This window comes from Lepus europaeus, chromosome 10 (assembly GCF_033115175.1).
Source record: "Lepus europaeus isolate LE1 chromosome 10, mLepTim1.pri, whole genome shotgun sequence".
Lineage (NCBI taxonomy): Eukaryota > Metazoa > Chordata > Mammalia > Lagomorpha > Leporidae > Lepus > Lepus europaeus.
In genome coordinates this window covers 45,797,548-45,817,465 of record NC_084836.1, presented here as the reverse complement: position 1 = coordinate 45,817,465, position 19,918 = coordinate 45,797,548, and the positions used below count along the sequence as shown (strand labels likewise).

The 19,918-nt window shown below is 40.2% G+C and overlaps 1 protein-coding gene across 7 annotated transcripts in view; it reads right to left on the bottom strand.

The window, feature by feature from the left end:
- The window catches only part of CAPS2 (calcyphosine 2), a 55,646-nt gene that overhangs the window by 24,794 nt on the left and 10,934 nt on the right, over positions 1-19,918 (bottom strand). For 6 of the 7 annotated variants that reach the window (XM_062203205.1, XM_062203207.1, XM_062203211.1 and 3 more), the window contains 4 exons: positions 9,695-9,817; positions 5,397-5,459; positions 4,781-4,848; positions 2,232-2,351 (listed from right to left, as the gene is read on the bottom strand). In XM_062203205.1, the coding sequence (XP_062059189.1) occupies positions 2,232-2,351; positions 4,781-4,848; positions 5,397-5,459; positions 9,695-9,817 (374 nt within the window). The remainder of the gene's footprint in view (positions 1-2,231; positions 2,352-4,780; positions 4,849-5,396; positions 5,460-9,694; positions 9,818-19,918) is intronic. The other variant, XM_062203209.1, reaches the window with a different exon arrangement.

The window sequence follows — 19,918 nt, the reverse complement described above, 5'->3', positions numbered from 1 at the left end:
ACAATTATAGCTATAAAGGACTCATATGCAGAATACATTGAACAAATTCATAATTCCATATGAAAGATAGACAACCCAACAGATCAGAATGAAAATTTTACAGGAGAATATTTAGATGGCCAAAGGAAATATTCCTAATTCTATAAGTCCCCAGTAAATGTCAACTAAAATCACTAATATACATCCATAAAAAGAATTAAAATGAAAAAGGCAGACAATATCAAGCACTGGCAAAGATGTGGTGTGACTAGAACACTCATACTGCTACTGGTGGGAGTGTAAATTACAGCAACCGTTTGGAAAACTCTTTGGCAGTATCTTTTAGAGTTGAACATATGTATACTAAATGGGCCAGCAAATCTTCTGCTGAAATTATACTGAGCCAAAATGAATACATATGCTCATCAAAAGGCATGCAAAAGACAATTCATGGTAGCACTATCCATAAGTAACCAAATGCACATCAATTTGCAGTGGCATATCTATGGAACGAAATGCTGTACAGAATGAGGAAAAAAGGCAATAGCAAATAATAGCATTGATAAAACTCACAAACATAATGCTGAATAAAATAAGTCTGGGGCATTTCACTATGAATGTGCATATTAAAACATCATGTTGTACATCTTAAAGATATGCAAATGCACACATACAACTAGGGGTGAAAATGAAGCCAGACACAAAGTATCCAAATTTTGTGATTTCATGTATGAACTTTAGTTCATAATCAGGCAGTCCTAATATCTGATGTTACACAGGTTAAGCTAATATGGCAAAGGAAATGGATAGTTAGTGGGAGGCAGCATAAGGGGAGGTTTTGAGAAACTGGGGAAGTTGTTTTTGGATCCAGAAGTTTGGTACCTGAATATAATTTATCATTCCTATGCTGTACACTTAAAATTTGTGTACTTATCTCAATAATAGTTTATTTCAGAAAAAGGAAAGTTTAGATGTGTTATAGATAAATGATCACTCACTCAAGGACATCTACATCCTAATCCTTGGAACATATGAATATGTCACCTTATATGATGAAAAGGTTGTGGTACATATGATTAAACTAAGAGTCTTCAAATGAGATTCCACAGATTAACCAGATAGGTTCACTGCCATCATAACTGTCTTGATTAAAGGAAGACAGAGAGAGAGATATTTACAGAGGAAGAGTGTCAGAGTCCTGTGGCACGAGAATGACCTTACCAGCCACGTCTGGCTTTGAAGATGGAAGAAGAAGCCATGTGCTAAGGAGTGAAGGTGACCCCTACAATCTGCAAAAGGCAAGGAAACTGATTCTACCCTGAGATTTCTAGCAGGAGTGCAGCCCTATCAACAACCTGATGTTAGGCTTCCTTCCTATCCCCAAAACTGTAGTAGAATAAAATACTAAGTTTGTGGTCATTTGTTAGCAGAAGTAATAGGAATTAATACAGGATGCCGTCAAATATTTAAAGGTTTGAAAGAATATAAAGGCTTCCAGAAAATAAGGAGCCAAAAAGACAAAAGTAATGAGAAAGTACTAACAACTACAGTCATCTGAAAATATGAAGGAGTTATTGTTGGTACTAGTGGATTTCCTATGTCTATTAATAGCTGAGGCTGGATGTCAACCACCAGTCAAGTTGAGCAAGTTAAGTGGACTGCACCACAGGACTACAAAAGCAAATACCAACCCACAGCTTTAATAAGCCACAAATTTTAAATATGAAAAAAATAAAACTTTTATACACTACTAATTTTAATATATCAATGATATAAACTGTTCTATATATTATATAAATAAATTAATACAGTATACATTGCATACAAATATCTCACTTATGACATAACACACATTCACATATGACAGGTCTTCAAAATGTTCATGGAAAGCGCATATTATGAAAAAGCTATACATGGATTTCAAAAATTATTTGGCACCAAGATAAACACCTTATTATTCCACTTCTACACAAATTTTCTGAAATACCCTTGAAAGTTATCTCTGAAGATTGTGGCTTTTTTTCCCCTAAGTAAAAACCCTGGAGGGCAAAGTAAATAGAATATGGCATTGACTTCAATACCTTAAAATGGCAGAACTGGGATCTGAATTCCAAAAAATCAACTTCTACATGTAAAGGGGGAAAAAAGCAAAAACAAATGCCAAGAACTTTTTAAGTTAGATATTGAAGCACATTTTAAAACCACACTCATAACATAATGTATTCTCATTTTATATAAGTAAATATTCCTACTTTGTTTCATGTAGTGTTCTTTTCCTAAATCGAAGAGGTGCCACCTTTGAATCTGGAAGGATACAAGTACTTTCTTGCTTCTCCAGGGTTAAATTTTGTTCTGGATCACTGATTACAGCCCTGTAGGAAAACATAAATTCTGACAATTAAAGGCGGTAATGGGGGCAAGAGGTTAAGCCGCTACTTGGGATGCTCATATCCCATATCAAAGTGTCTGAGATGTAGTCCTAACTCTGGTCCTGATCCAGCCCCCTGTCAATGCATCCAGTGAGGTAGCAGATGACTCAAGTGTTTGGGCCCCTACTACCCCCCTGAGCGACACAGATGGAGTTCCTGTCTCCTGGCTTTAATCTGCACAGCCCTGGCTGTTTCAGGCACTTGGGAAGTACACCAGCAGATTGAAGATCTCTCTTTTTCTGCCTTGTCAAATATATGTAATATTTTTAAATACAAACAGCTAAAAGTAACCCTATAATATGAAAGTAAATTCAATTAATAATGTAGGGGACATAGGAGTCACCTTGTGACTTTGTCATTACAAACCGAATAGTAGTATTTAATGATAAAAAAGATAGGTTATATCTTCACAATCTCACATGTCCCCCTAACCAGCTTGCATTTCATGATTCATCAAAACCTAAACTTCTACACATCCTTAGCAATATTACCCTCTCTGGGTTTGGTCCTAAGTGCCTAGAAAAACCTCAAGTCTGAGTAGATTTGAAGATTGGCTGAAAGAACAAATGAGTTGATATTTCTTTCTTTTTTAAAAAAAAAATTATTTTATTTATTTGAAAGAGTTACAGAGAGAGAGGTAGAGACAGAGATAAGTCTTCCATCTGCTGGTTCATTCTCCAAATGGCTGCAATGGCCAGAGTTGTGCTGATCCAGAGCCAGGAGCCAGGAGATTCTTGTGGGCCTTCCACATGTGTGCAGGGGTCCAAGGACTTGGGCCATCTTCTATATCTTTCCCAGGCCATAGCAGAGAGCTGGATTGGAAATGAAGCAGCTGGGACTCGAACCAGCAGCTTTAACCCACTACAGCACAGCGCCACCCCTGAGTAGATATTTCTTAAGAAAGAATCATGGGGCTGGTGCTTTGGCATTGCGGGTAAAGCTGCTGTCTGCAGTGCCAGCATCCCATATGGTGCTGACTGCTCCATTTCTGATCCAGCTCTCTGCTATGGCCTGAGAAAGCAGTGGAAGATGGCCCAAGTCCTTGGCCCCCACACCCATGTGGGACCCAGAAGAAGCTCCTTGCTCCTGACTTTGGATTGACACAGCTCTGGTCACTGCGGCCATCTGGGGAGTGAATCAACGAATGGAAGACCTCTCTTTCTCTCGGCCTCTCTGTAACTCTGACTTTCAAATAAATAAATAAATCTTTAAAAAAGAAAAAGAAAAAAAGAAAGAAATCATGAGGCTTCAAAAAATATGGAAGTAAAACAGCAATTCATATATAGAAGAATTTATGAATTGATTGAATTTTTCCAATTGCTAGGACATTCAAGAAAAAAAAACTTTAGGCATCTCTATTATTTACTGTAGATTTTATTTATTTGTGTGCCAAGCTGTGAAGCAAATCTTCCTCTGAAAATGAATATTAACATAATTTTTTAATTTCCTCAATTTAAAAGCTGGTATTAAAAAAAAAAAAAAAACTGGGCCAGCGCCACGGCTCACTAGGTTAATCCTCTGCCTTGCGGCACCGGCACACCGGGTTCTAGTCCCGGTTGGGGCGCCAGATTCTGTCCCGGTTGCCCCTCTTCCAGGCCAGCTCTCTGCTGTGGCCAGGGAGTGCAGTGGAGGATGGCCCAAGTGCTTGGGCCCTGCACCCAATGGGAGACCAGGAGAAGCACCTGGCTCCTGCCTTTGGATCAGTGCGGTGCGCGGCCTCAGCGCGCCAGCCGCGGCGGCCATTGGAGGGTGAACCAATGGCAAAGGAAGACCTTTCTCTCTGTCTCTCTCTCTCTCTCTCTCTCTCGCTGTCCACTCTGCCTGTCAAAAAAAAAAAAAAAAAAAAAACTGGCAACTCTTCTATTCTCAGGCTTTATCAATTCCATGTATAATATACACACACAGTATGCTAGTTGTAATAAATCTTTTGGCAGAGACAAAATCAAAATACAGAGAAGGAAAATATTAAAGCTCAAACACATTTAGCATCCTAAATGATACTAATGTTTGAGAGACTGTGTAGCACCCAGAAGATGCAACCGTCCCATCAGCAAGCAATTGTGGCAATTTAAGAATGAAATTAATTTTTAAGCCTATGTGTATTATTTTTTCAGATGTTCATTACATTGTTAGGAAATTTATACATAAATTATTTAGACAAAAACAAATATAATAGATACAACTGTTATGTATTTCTACTTATCAAAGAGTGCTCTGGAAAAAGAAGATTAAAACACAAAGAGTACAGTGAACAAAATTTGGGTCCCTCTGAGTTAGCCACTCATTGATTGACCAAGGATGTGGGTGTCACGTTTGAGAAAGAAATGTGACGAAAACTTTCTAAATGGATTTCCACTGGGACTGCCTCTCACCGAGATAAGTAATCTACCAGCACCTGCTCTGCTACAGTTTGTTTCTTCTTCTCTGCAGCCACTACTTCCTGATAAGATAAAATAAAGACAATTTCATCATCCATAAAACAGAACACTACAATAGTTCATACAAAAGATTACGCAAAAGCATAAATTAAATATTTCCAACTTTCATAAAAGTTGATTGCTATCCATCATGAATAAATTTAACTTCCAGCTATTTAACATGAAAACACCATGTTTTCTTAAAATGTTGTGTACTTCAATTTTGGTAGAAATCATCAGATATAGTTCTATGAGCTTCCAGTGCATTTTATGGGGTCAGGATAAAGGAAGAGACTGACATCTCTCCTCTCGAATGCATTGTAATTTACTCTCAGAAGAACACCAATGCTGAAACACAAAGACTTTGGTCTAAAACTTCACAGTAAAGACTCTGAAACTGAATTGGAATCATTCAACCTTCTCTCAACAATCTAAAGCAAAACAAGCAAAAATATCCCAGTATTAAAATAATGATAATCTTATATGCATACAATGTATTAATAATACTTAATTAGGGGCCGGTGCTGTGGCATAGCAGGTAAAGCTGCCGCCTATAGTGCCAGCATCCCACCTGGGCATCATTTTGTGTTCCAGCTGCTCCTCTTCCTCTTCTGATCCAGCTCTCTGCTATGCCCTGTGAAAGCAGTAGATAGTGGAACAAGTGCTTGGGGCCCAGGCACCCATGTGGGAGACCCAGAAGAAGCTCCTGGCTCCTGGTTTCAGATCGGCTCAGCTCCGGCTGTTGCAGCCATTTGGGGAGTGAACTAGCAAATGGAAGACCTTTCTCTCTCTGTCTCTCCTTCTCGCTGTCTGTAACTCTACCTCTCAAATAAATAAATAAAATCTTTTGGGGCCAATGCTGTGGTATAGCGGGTAAAGCTGCCACCTAAAGTGCTGGCATCCCATGTGGGTTCTGGTCCAAGTCCTGGCTGCTCCACTTCTGATCCACCTCTCTGCTATGGCCTGGGAAAGCAGTACAAGATGGTCCAAGTCCTTGGGCCCCTGCAGCACATGTGGGAGACAAGGAGGAAGCTCCTGGCTCCTGGCTTCGGATTAGTGCAGCTCCAGCTGTTGCGGCCAATTGGGGAGTGAACCAGCGGATAGAAGACCTCTCTCTCTCTCTCTCTCTCTCTCTCTCTCTGACTCTCCTCTCTGTGTAACTCTTTCAAATAAATAAATCTTTAAAATTAAATAAATAATTTTTTAAAATATTAATTAACGTTTCTCAGTTGCTGGTATGATTAAACTATTATCACGTACAACTATTTTTACTAGTTTTTAGGTTACATCAAACAGCAAGTTAGATTATATAGTCAATGAAGAGATTATAAAGTCATTAAAATGCTTCAGTTTTTCTTTTAAGTTTTTTTTTTTTGGACAGGTAGAGTTATGGATAGTGAGAGAGAGAGAGACAGAGAAAAAGGTCATCCTTCCGTTGGTTCACTCCCCAAATGGCCACTATGGCCGGCACTGTGCCGATCCGAAGCCAGGAGCCAGGTGTTTTTCCTGGTCTCCCATGAGGGTGCAGGGGCCCAAGCACTTGGGCCATCCTCCACTGCCTTCCCGGGCCACAGCAGAGAGCTGGACTGAAAAAGGAGCAACTGGGACTTGAACCTGGCGCCCATATGGGATGCCACTGCCGCAGGCAGAGGATTAACCAAGTGAACCACAGCATCGGTCTCAGTTTTTCTTTTTAAAAAAGAGATGTATTCATTTATTGAAAGGCATAGTAACAGACAGAGGAGTAAACAAACATCTTCCATCCCCAAATGCCTATAATAGCCAGGGTTGGGGCAGGCTGAAGCCAGGAACCAGGAACTCCGTCTGGGTTTCTCACAAGGACTCGAGTCCTTGAACCATCATTTGCTGCCTCTCTGTCACATTATCAAGAAGCTGGGTCAGAAGCACAGAGTAGCCATGGCTCTAACCAGGCACTGGGATATGAGATGTGAGTGTTCCAAATAGCAGCTCAACACAGTGTGTGTACCACAACCCCTACTCCTAAAGTGTTTCTTTAAGGAGTAAACCAAAGTTTTCAACATGAAGAAGTCAAAATAATCCTTGTTCTATTTTCAGAATGCAAATTATTGTCATCCCTATCAATCACTCCAATAAACAAAACTAAGTAAGAAATTCTTGTTTAAGATACAGGCCTTTGAACCTTGAAGAGAGTGCTTTATCTAAAACTGACACAAAATATCAAATAAGAGCATCTAAAGTTATAACATAACAACAAAAATAAAAACATTTAAGAAACTTGGAAAAGTTAAGACATAATTATTTAAAAGTTAGCCTAGAGGCATGAACCTTCTGCACAGAGCTTAAAATGTCACTTGAGACATGCTTATCATATGGGAGTGCCTGGGTTTCAGTCACAACTCTGCTTCTGATTCCAGTTTTCTACCAATGTGCACCCTGGGAAGTAAGCAGGCAATAGCTCCTATGCTTGTATCCCTGCTGCTCACATGGGAAGCCCAATTGAGGTCCAGGCTCCTGGCTCCAGCCTGGCCCAGCACAGCTGTTGTGGAAATTCAAGCAGTGACCAGTGGATGGAAGAACTGTCTGTCTGTCTGTCCGTTTCTCCCTCCCTCTCTAAATTTCAAACTAATAAAAATAAACATTTAAAAAATTTTAGTGGGGCTGGTGTTGTGGCATATCAGGGTAAAGCTGCCATCTACAATGCCAGTATTTCATACGGGTGTCAGTTCAAGTCCCAGCTGTTCTACTTCTAATCTAGCTGCTTGCTAATGGCCTAGGAAAAGCAGTGGAAGATGGCCCAAGTACTTGGGCCCCTGCCACCCAATTTGGAGACCCAAATGAAGCTCCTGGCTCAGCCCTGGCAATTGCAACCACTTGGGGAGTGAACCAGAAGATGGAAGATCTCTCTCTCTCTCTCTCTCTCTCCCTCGTTCTCTGTAACTCTTTCAAATAAATCAGTACTTTTTTTGAAAAAAAATTTTCCCTATAATTGAATTTAATTTTTTGGTTAAAATTTAAAAGGCCTGGTTTACACACTACATGTACTATATAACATTTATATCATTTGCAACATATCTTTGCCGTGTGCTACTTGCTAAGCTCATGATACTTCATAAAAAATTTTGTTTAGTAATAAATTTAAAACAGCAATTAAGAAGCTCGAAAAAAGGTGCAACCTACAGGTAAAGCAAGGCCTATGGTTCTATCTCAGGGTAATGCAGAAAGTGGACACTTGCTAAAACATGCAACAATTACCTACAGAAAACATCTGTGATGAGCCAGGACACAGATGTAGAACCCACAATCAGCTAAAAGAGGGGAGATGGATGAACACCACAGATCCCATGCAGAAAGGCCACCTTGTGGTGAGGTTTATGGTGGCTTCTACTCTGCAGGGAATGTTAGAACCACTCTCAGGTACTATGACTTAAAGGTCTGTGCAAACAAAGCTTATTAGAAGCAGAAGTCACACTGATTCAAAGGATGTGACAACACAGCAAACTGACAAAAGAACTGGACTAGAAGGACACACAAATCATAAGAGAGGTTCACTGCTTCTGTCGTTTATTTGAGGAGTTAAAAACCAAAGAAGCTTGACTTCCATTTTTAAAACAACTCAGTACTAATTTCAGAGGCCTTGAAAGTTTCCTTGGGGAAATAAAAAAGATGAACGTGTGGTAGCACAATAAAGAAACATTTATTTGGTAATGCATTTAGATATATCACCATTAACAATGGAATCACAAGGAATAGAAATCTGCTAATACTCAGATGGCTTTCAGTAATGCCAAGAACAATATCCAATGGTCCTTAAATATTGGTACTATCCATATCTAACACTGCTTCAGGAATAGATCAAAAGTAGCCTTCTTTGGGAAAAGACTTTGCTTTTTTGTTTTCATAACAATGCTGGTAATACTCCTGGTCTATTAAGCATAAATATCTAACTAGTAATTATTTCAGAAAGTAATGTGTATGTTATATCATTAAAAGAAGTATATAACAAATTTTCAACTTAGGACACCCATAGAAAGTGAGTCTAACTGGCCCAGAGATGGATTATACACTGCTATTAACTGGAAGCATGCTGATTCTGGAAGATTATGACTGAAATAAAATATATATATATATATATATTGAGTCTCTTCTCAACAGTGATGATAATGTGACTGCTCAAATCCATATTGCTGTATTATTTAGGCTGTGTAAACCAGCATATTCCTGACTTGTGAGCCACCACGCTGGTATTTCACCTATCACTTGTAGGTATGCCTAAGATATTAATCAGCTTGGGGTGCCAAACACAGTCAATAGACTTCAACTGCAATGAGCTTGGTCCCTTTATGCCAAGACACTACAGAATTGTCCTAATTATCTGCTTGTACCAGAACTGTTCTAAGCAATACTCATAAACACAATAGATTTTGTGAAAGATATAAAGTTAATAATGAGAGTCTGGAGTTTTCTTTACTTTTCCTAAGGAAAAATTATTTTGTTTCTGGCCTTCCTTGGCTTAAACTGCTCTCATACAAGTAGCTTATGAATCTCAAAAAAATAAAATAAAATAAAATAACCAGGCTACTTTTGGCAAAAGAGAGTGAAGCCAAATAAGCCTCCTAATATAACTAACAGGCAATTCACATGTTGGACAGTACAAATGACATTTTTCCAAAGAGCCAACACAATTTTTAAACATAAGATATATGAAACACAAATCAATCATTTCTGAAAATGAACTCAACTTGCACATTAATAAATATTCACCTCAGATGATGTAAATATTGCCCAGATAGAATTACTACAGTTATTATTCAATTACAAGTCTGCAATGTCTTGGAAGGCAAATTATCTTAATGGCTTACAAAGTAAACAAAAATGCTGATGACTTACTGCATTTGATTTTCTTGTACTGTGTTGTGCATTGCAAGGGCTTTCTGCAAAACCTTGCTGTAGGAGGGCTTTCCTGTCCAGAGTGGTAAGGCCATCCACGCTGCTCTCCTTGCCTTGTACACACTATACATGAAAGCAACACAGGGACCATCACATATATATTTTGAAGATCTGCTTTTAAGAAAATATGAGAATAGGTAGTCACTGAGTATCTCAGAGACTAGCTGTACAGGCAGGAAGAGTAGGGGCTCTGACAACCAGATTGCCGTGTCTGAATCCAGCTCTTCCACTTTCCAGCTAGATGACTTCTCTGAGCCTCAGTCTACTCACAGACAAAATGGGAATTAGTAACAGTAACTATTGCCATCAAGAAGAGGATTAAACAGGATGATAGATGTCCAACAACTGTAAAACCTGTCTGACACACAGTGAGCATTTAATAAAAATTGCAATTGTCACAACTATTTTTACTCATGTTGTATCATTGTAAAAAACAATTAACATGGGCTTGTTCACTCGAGTATAAAATTAAATTCAGAAGTACTAAAAGATGGATGTCATCTTTAGAATCCTTTGGGATTCTAAAAAGATAAATACCAAATTTTTCTCTGAATAAGAGATGTGCTTATGATTACCTTAATAACAACCAAAAAAAAAAAAAAAGTCCCATCACGTTAGTAATTTGTCAAAACTTTAATAGATTTCAAGAGTTCTTCCTCAAGGGTTCATTCTTACTTTCAATAGCCCTTGAAAGGTCACATTCCATCTTCTTACTCTGCCTTACTGACCTTTAATTCCTACATAAAATTCTATTATATATTTATTTACTATTTCTTGTCTACCTCTTCTACTGTATGTTCCATGAGGACAGGGACCTCATCTGTCATTTTTAACTGCATGTCTCTGGTGCCAGACAAGCTCCATATCATGTGCACTCAATAAGCATTTGTCCGATGACTGAATAATGAACCTCAAGTGTTTACTACTTAGAAATCAAGCTATAAGGATACTTTATAATTTTTTTTTTTTTTTTATTAAACTTTTATTTAATGAATATAAATTTCCAAAGTATAGTTTATGGGTTACAATGGCTTCCCCCCTCGCATAACTTCCCTCCCGCCCGCAACCCTCCCCCCTCCCGCTCCCCCTCTCCCTCCATTCGTGTAAGGATTCATTTTCAATTCTCTTTATATACAGAAGATCAGTTTAGTATACATTAGGTAAAGATTTCAACATTTTGCCCACATAGCAACATCAAGTGAAAAAACTACCATTGGATTACTAATTATAGCATTAAATCGCAATGTACAGCACATTAAAGACAGAGATCCTACAAAAATTTTTTTCAAATTAATTAATTTTCTATGCCATTTCCATTTTAACACCAGGTTGTTTTTTTTTTTTTTTGTTTTTCCTTCCTTTTTTTTTTTTTTTTTTCGTTTCCAATTCTCTTTATATACAGAAGATCACTTCAGTCTATAATTAGCAAAGACCTCATCAGTCTGCGCCCACACAGAAACGCAAAGTATAAAAATACTGTTTCAGTACCAGTCATAGCATCACTTGGCTTTAAACGACACATTAGGGACAGATCCCACATGGGGTGTAAGTACACAGTGACTCCTGTTGCTGACTTAACAATTTGACACTCCTGTTCATGGCATCAGTAATCTCCCTAGGCTCTAGTCATGAGTTGCCAGGGCTATGGAAGCCTTTAGAGTTCGCTGACTTTGATCTTATTCCGATAGGGTCATAGTCAAAGTGGAGGTTCTCTCCTCCCTTCGGAGAAGGGTACCTCCTTCTTTGATGGCCCCGTTCTTTCCACTGGGATCTCACTCACAGAGATCATTCATTTAGGTCTTTTTTTTTTTTTTTTCCATGGTATCTTGGCTTTCCATGCCTGCTATACTCTCATGGGCTCTTCAGCCAGATCTGAATGCCTTGAGGGCTGATTCTGAGGCCAGAGTGTTGTTTAGGACATCTGCCATCCTATGAGTCTGCTGTGTATCCCACTTCCCATGTTGGATCTTTCTCTCCCTTTTTGATTCTATCAGTTAGTATTAGCAGATACTTGTCTTGTTTGTGTGATCTCTTTGACTCTTAGGGCTATCAGAGCTATCAATTGTGAGCTGAAATTGATCACTTGGACTAGTGCGATGGCATTGGTACATGCCATCCTGATGGGATTGTGTTGGAATCCCCTGGCACATTTCCAACTCCACCATTTGCGGCCAGTCCGATTGAGCATGTTCCAAATTGTTCCTCTCCTCCCTCTCTTTTTCCACTCTTAGATTTAACAGGGATCTCTTTTCAGTTAAATTTAAACACCTAAGAATAATTGTGTGTTAATTACTGAGTTCAACCAACAGTACTAGAACAACAACAATAACAGCAAATACCAAAAAGGATAAAATATTACATTGTACATCTAAAGTCAGGACAGGAGCTGATCAGTTCATTGTTGCTTATAGTGTTCATTTAATAGGTTTCCCCTTTGGCGCTCAGTTGTCACCGATCAGGGAAAACAAATGATATTTTTCTCTTTGGGACTGGCTTAATTCACTCAGCATGATGTTTTCCAGATTGCTCCATCTTGTTGCAAATGACTGGGTTTCGTTGTTTCTTACTGCTGCATAGTATTCTATGGAGTACATGTCCCATAATTTCTTTATCCAATCTACTGTTGATGGGCATTTGGGTTGGTTCCAGGTCTTAGCTATTGTGAATTGAGCTGCAATAAACATTAATGTGCAGATGGCTTTTTTATTAGCCAAATTAATTTCCTTTGGGTAAATTCCAAGGAGTGGGATGGCTGGGTTGTATGGTAGGGTTATGTTCAGGTTTCTGAGGAATCTCCAGACAGACTTCCATAGTGGCTTAACCAGTTTGCATTCCCACCAACAGTGGGTTAGTGTTCCTTTTTCCCCACATCCTCTCCAGCAGCTGTTGTTGGTAGATTTCTGAATGTGAGCCATTCTCACCGGGGTGAGATGGAACCTCATTGTGGTTTTGATTTGCATTTCTCTGATTGCTAGTGATCTTGAACATTTTTTCATGTGTCTGTTGGCCATTTGGATTTCCTCTTTCGAAAAATGTCTATTGAGGTCCTTGGCCCATCTCTTAAGTGGGTTGTTTGTTCTGTTTTTGTGGATTTTCTTGATTTCTTTGTAGATTCTGGTTATCAATCCTTTATCTGTAGTATAGTTTGCAAATATTTTTTCCCATTCTGTTGGTTGCCTCTTCACTTTCCTGACTGTTTCTTTTGAAGTACAGAAACTTCTCAATTTGATGCAATCCCAAAAGTTAATTTTGGTTTTCACTGCCTGTGCTGTTGGAGTATTTTCCAGGAAGTCTTTGCCTGTGCCTATATCTTGCAGGGTTTCTCCAATGCTCTCTAATAATTTGATGGTTTCGGGTCGTAGGTTTAAGTCTTTAATCCATGTTGAGTGAATTTTTGTGTAAGGTGATAGGTATGGGTCTTGCTTCAAGCTTCTGCATGTGGAAATCCAATTTTCCCAGCACCATTTATTGAATAGGCTGTCCTTATTCCAGGGTTTAGATTTGGATCTTTGGTCAAATATAAGTTGGCTGTAGATGTTTGGATTGATTTCTGGTGTTTCTATTCTGTTCCATTGGTCTATCCATCTGTTTCTGTACCAGTACCATGCTGTTTTGATAACAACTGCCCTGTAGTATGTCCTAAAATCAGGTATTGTGATGCCTCCGGCTTTGTTTTTGTTGTACAGGATTGCTTTGGCTATTCGAGGTCTTCTGTGTCTCCATATGAATTTCAGCATCATTTTTTCCAGATCTGAGAAGAAGGTCTTTGGGATCTTGATGGGTATTGCATTGAATGTATAAATTGTTTTTGGGAGAATAGACATTTTGATGATATTGATTCTTCCAATCCATGAGCATGGAAGATTTCTCCATTTTTTGGTATCCTCTTCTATTTCTTTCTGTAAGGTTTTGTAGTTTTCATCGTAGAGATCTTTAACGTCTTTGGTTAAGTTTATTCCAAGGTATTTGATTGTTTTTGTAGCTATTGTGAATGGGATTGATTTTAGAAGTTCTTCCTCGGCCGTGGCATTGCCTGTGTATACAAAGGCTGTTGATTTTTGTGCATTGATTTTATATCCTGCTACTTTGCCAAACTCTTCGATGAGTTCCAGCAGTCTCTTAGTAGAGTTCTTTGGGTCCCCTAAATAAAGAATCATATCATCTGCAAAGAGGGATAGTTTGAGTTCTTCCTTCCCGATTTGTATCCCTTTAATTTCTTTTTCTTGCCTAATAGCTCTGGCCAAAACTTCCAGAACTATATTGAATAGCAGTGGTGAGAGAGGACATCCCTGTCTGGTACCAGATTTCAGTGGAAATGCTTCCAACTTTTCCCCATTCAATAGGATGTTGGCCGTGGGTTTTTCATATATTGCTTTGATTGTATTAAGGAATGTTCCTTCCATACCCAGTTTGCTTAGAGTTTTCATCATGAAAGGGTGTTGTATTTTATCAAATGCTTTCTCTGCGTCTATTGAGAGAATCATATGGTTTTTCTTCTGCAGTCTGTTAATGTAGTGTATTACGTTGATTGTTTTGCGAATGTTGAACCATCCCTGCATACCGGGGATGAATCCCACTTGGTCTGGGTGGATGATCTTTCTGATGTGTTGTTGCATTCTATTGGCCAGAATTTTATTGAGGATTTTTGCATCTATGTTCATCAGGGATATTGGTCTGTAATTCTCTTTCAATGTTGCGTCTCTTTCTGGCTTAGGAATTAAGGTGATGGTGGCTTCATAGAAAGAATTTGGGAGGATTCCCTCTTTTTCGATTGCTCTAAATAGTTTGAGGAGAATTGGAGTTAGTTCTTCTCTAAATGTCTGGTAGAACTCAGCAGTGAATCCATCTGGTCCTGGGCTTTTCTTTGTTGGGAGGGCCTTTATTACTGTTTCAATTTCTGTGTCAGTTATTGGTCTGTTTAGGTTTTCTATGTCTTCCTGGCTCAATTTTGGGAGGTTATATGTGTCCAAAAATCTTTCCATTTCTGATAGATTTCCCTGTTTGCTGGCATACAAGTCCTTGTAGTAATTTCTGATGATTCTTTTTATTTCTGTGGCATCTGTTGTTATGTTTCCCATTTCATCTCTGATCCTATTGATTTGGGTCTTTTCTCTTCTTTTTTTAGTTAGTTGGGCCAATGGGGTGTCAATTTTGTTTATTTTTTCAAAAAACCAGCTCCTCGTTTGGCTGATTTTTTGTAATGTTTTTTTGGATTCAATCCTGTTGATTTCTTCTCTGATTTTAATTATTTCTCTTCTCCTACTGGGTTTAGGTTTGGTTTGCTGCAGATTTTCTAGATCCTTGAGGTGACTTGAAAGCTCATCTATTTGGTGCCTTTCCAATTTCTTGATGTAGGCACCTATTGATATAAACTTTCCTCTTAACACTGCTTTTGTTGTATCCCATAGGTTTTGGTATGTTGTGCTGTTATCCTCATTTATTTCCAGAAAATTTTTGATTTCTCTTTTAATTTCTTCTATGACCCATTGTTCATTCAGGAGCATGTTGTTCAATCTCCATGTGTTTGCTCGTGCTCTAGGGATTCCTGAGTTGCCAATTTCCAATTTCATTCCTTTATGGTCTGAGAAGCTGCATGGTACGATTCTAATTTTTTTGAATTTGCTGAGACTTGCTTTATGGCCTAGTATGTGGTCAATCCTAGAGAGGGTTCCATGTACTGCTGAGAAGAATGTAAAGTCCTTAGATGTAGGATGAAATGTTCTGTAGATATCTGTTAGATCCATTTGGGCTATAGTGTCATTTAAATCTACTGTCTCCTTGTTGATCTTCTGTCCTGATGATCTGTCTATCTCTGAGAGTGGAGTATTGAAGTCCCCCAGTACTATTGTATTGGGGTCTAAGTCTCCCTTTAAGTCCCTTAACAAGTCTTTTAAATAAGCTGGTGCCCTGTAATTAGGTGCATATACATTGATAATCGTTATATCTTCCTGTTGAATGGATCCCTTAATCATTATATAGTGCCCCTCTTTGTCTCTCCTAACAGTTTTTGTGGTAAAGTTTATGTTGTCTGATATTAAGATGGCTACGCCCGCTCTCTTTTCATTTCTGTTGGCATGGTATATCTTTTTCCAGCCCTTCACTCTCAGCTTGTATGGATCATTGTTGGATAGATGGGTTTCTTGTAGGCAGCAAAAGGATGGGTTTTGTTCCTTGACCCAATCCGCCAATCGGTGTCTTTTAACTGGACAGTTCAAGCCATTAACATTCAGTGTGACTATTGAGAAGGAGTAACTTTGCCCTGCCATTTGCCAAAGATATTTTCTGATATCTGGTTTGAGATTCCTGTGATCTTTTGCTGTGAGGTTTCCTTCCTTTACCTTCTTTCATATTGGTGACCGTGTTTCTGTGTTTCTGTATGTAACACATCTTTAAGCATCTTTTGCAGGGCTGGACGAGTGGCGACAAATTCTTTCAATTTCTGTTTGCTGTGAAAGGTCTTAATTTCACCTTCATTCACAAATGAGAGCTTTGCAGGATATAATATTCTGGGCTGGCAGTTTTTCTCTCTTAGTACCTGGGCTATATCTCGCCATTCTCTCCTGGCTTGTAGGGTTTCTGATGAGAAATCAGCTGTAAGTCTAATTGGAGATCCTCTGAGAGTAATCTGGCGTTTCTCTCTTGCACATTTTAGTATCTTTTCTTTATGTTTCACTGTGGTGAGTTTGATTACGACGTGTCGTGGTGAGGATCTCTTTTGATCATGTTTATTAGGGGTTCTCTGAGCTTCCTGTACTAGGATGTCTCTGTCCTTCTCCAAACCTGGGAAATTTTCTGCTAGTATCTCACTAAAAAGGCCTTCTAATCCTTTCTCCCTTTCCATGCCTTCAGGAACTCCTAGAACCCGAATGTTGGTTTTTTTAATAGTATCCTGTAGATTCCTGACAGTGTTTTTTAGATTTCTAATTTCTTCTTCTTTTCTTTGATTTGACTGTTTCCTTTCCTGTTCTCTGTCTTCTAATTCCGATATTCTCTCTTCTGCTTCACCCATTCTGTTTTTAAGGCTCTCTAATGTGTTTGCCATTTGATCCATTGTGTTCTTCATTTCATTGTGGTTTTTTGTCACTATCGAGAATTCCTGTTCCATTAGTTTTTTCATTTCATTTTGATTCCTCCTTAATATTTCATTTTCACGGGAGAGATTTTCTATCTTGTCCATTAAGGATTTCTGTAGTTCAAGAATTTGTTTTTGAGAACTTCTTAATGTTCTTATCAATTTTTTGAAATCTGCTTCTTGCAGTTCCTCTATGTCTTCATCTTCATAATCTTGCATTGGTGTGTCCTGTTCACTTGGGGGCGTCATAGTGCCTTCCTTGTTCTTGGTACCTCCGCTTCTATGTTTCTTGCTTGGCATGTTAGAGATAATTTGTGGTGTTTTTGTTTTTGTTTTTTTTTTTTTTTCTCTCGTTATACTATGCCTCTAAGTGAGCTGTCTGCTTTGTTGGAGCCTTCGGGGCTGTGATGGGTGTGGCCAGAGAGCTATGCTTGTTTCTTGAGGTTTAAGGCTGTGTAAAAGCGCGCTGGGTAGATTTTGCGGGTCGTCTCCCGCAGTTGGTTATCTGGAAGCATTTCTTCTGCAGTTTTTTCCTTGAATCTTTTCCTGAAGCCTTGTCTCAGCTGGTGATCCAAGACACCACCTGGGGCTTCTCCCGTGATCTTCCTCTTTAGGCGCTGTCGCCTAGGGCCAGCCGGGCCACAGGATCGCTGCGGCCACCGCTGTCACCACCGCCGCTGTAGTACCTGCGCGCGCTCCCCGGGACTGGGGCGGTGGAGGGAGGCGCTCGGGAGGCCCCCGCCGCCGCCGCCGCCGCAGTGCCCGCGCACGCTCCCCGGGGCTGTGACCGTGGAGAGAGGCGGTCAGGGCGCCGGCGCCGCCGCCGCTGCCGCTGCCGCCGCTGCAGTGCCCGCGCGCACTCCCCGAGGCTGGGACCGTGGAGAGAGGCGGTCAGGGCGCCGCCGCCGCCGCCGCCGCCTCCTCCGCCGCCGCCGCTGCAGTGCCCGCGCGCGTTCCCCGGGGCTGGGACCGTGGAGAGAGGCGGTCAGGGCGCCGCCGTCGCTGCCGCTGCCGCCGCCGCTGCAGTGCCCGCGCGCGCTCCCCGAGGCTGGGACCGTGGAGAGAGGCGGTCAGGGCGCCGCCGCCGCCGCCGCCGCCTCCGCCGCCGCCGTTGCAGTGCCCGCGCGCGCTCCCCGGGACTGGGACCGTGGAGAGAGGCGGTCAGGGCGCCGCCGCCGCCGCCGCTGCCGCCGCCGCCGCCGCCGCCGCGGCAGAGCTGCAGACGGAGGCGGGAGGAGGAGAGTTTCTGAGGCTTTTGTCTTACCCCGGTTCCCGCGCCGGCAAGACTCTGTGGCTCGGTTCTCGCGGTTGGGTTTCCACGCAGTGGGCTCTCAGTAGATCCTCTGTGTCCCGTCCACTCGATCCGGAGGCGTCTCCTCTGTAGTTTTTTTCTTGAGTCTTTTCCTAAGGCTACAGTAATTCCACTTTTATGAAACTTTATTTTCGCAGACTAATGGCGCACGTCCTCACTATCCGCCATCTTGGCTCCGCCCCCGGGGATACTTTATAATTTTATTCATTCATTTCATTCACTAATGAACCTGTTTTTCCTAAATAGTGATTTCCTTAACCTAGCATTACATAAAGTGAATTAATCAGATTAATTCAGAGATATGTTGAAGTAAAAGCAAAGTTGGGTATTTTAATTAGATTGAGAACAAGTTTTAAAGGGATATAATTTAGTTTCAGCTTGTTTCTAAACTTTACAATGAGAAAACTGTGACATTTCCACTTGGCACATTAGACTTAACCTTCTCAAACCAGATTTCCAAGTAATCGTCTCCCCCTGCAGTTAATGATATCTACTCAGGACAAAAGTCTCTGTCTTCATTTTTTAAGATTTTAAGGTGTTTATTAACAAATAAAAAGTGTATACTAATGTATTCAATATTACATACTGTATGTAGCAAATATTCAATTACATATTTCAGTGTGATGATTTGATACACATATACATTGTGTAATAACTGCCACAATAAATTAATTAACACACTCACTGCCATACACAGTTAGCACTCATAAGGGGTGAGTAAAGACAGTTAAAATCTGATCTCTTACAAAATTTAAAGAAAAAGCTATAGTATTAGTAAAACAGTCACCCTGTGTGTCCCCCAAATTACACCAGTGTAAATAAATGTAAAGAATTCATCTTTTTTTTAAGTTTCTCAGAGTCATTTACATCTTAAATACACTGCTGGTGACAGAGATTCCCAGAGAATAATTTCTGCCAGAACATTTAAGTTGACAATTTTATTCTGTTTATAGAAGACTATAATGAAAATACCAGAATCAACATTTAAGAACTGATTTAACCTTACATTTAGGCTGGTTAGTTTTCAACAAGTGGCCAAGATCATGCAGCAGGGAATAATGATCTGTTCAACAAATGGTGCTGGGACAACCAGAGATACACAAACAAAAGAGTGAAGTTGGACCCCACACCCCTTCCAACTTCACACTATTAAAAAAAAAAAAAAAAAGTTAACTCAAAATAGATCAGAGATTGAAATGTAAGAGTTAAAACTACAAAATACTACAAAATGCTAACTTTGGGTTAGCAACCTTAGGTTACAAAAGCAAAATACACAGGTGACAAAAGGAAAAATAAATTGGACTTCATCAAAATTAAATCTTTTAGGCCGGTGCCGCAGCTCAGTAGGCTAATCCTCCGCCTTGTGGCGCCGGCACACCGGGTTCTAGTCCCGGTCGGGGTACCGATCCTGTCCCGGTTGCCCCTCTTCCAGGCCAGCTCTCTGCTGTGGCCCGGGAGTGCAGTGGAGGATGGCCCAAGTGCTTGGGCCCTGCACCCCATGGGAGACCAGGAGAAGCACCTGGCTCCTGCCATTGGATCAGCGCGGTGCGCCGGCCGCAGCATGCCTACCGCGGCAGCCATTGGAGGGTGAACCAATGGCAAAGGAAGACCTTTCTCTCTATCTCTCTCTCTCACTGTCCACTCTGCCTGTCAAAAAAAAAAAAAAAAATTAAATCTTTTAGTGGTTGAAATAACACCATCAGGAAGTGAAAAGACAACCCATAAATACTTACAAATTATACATCTGATACAAAAGACTTGTATCCAGAATACACAAATA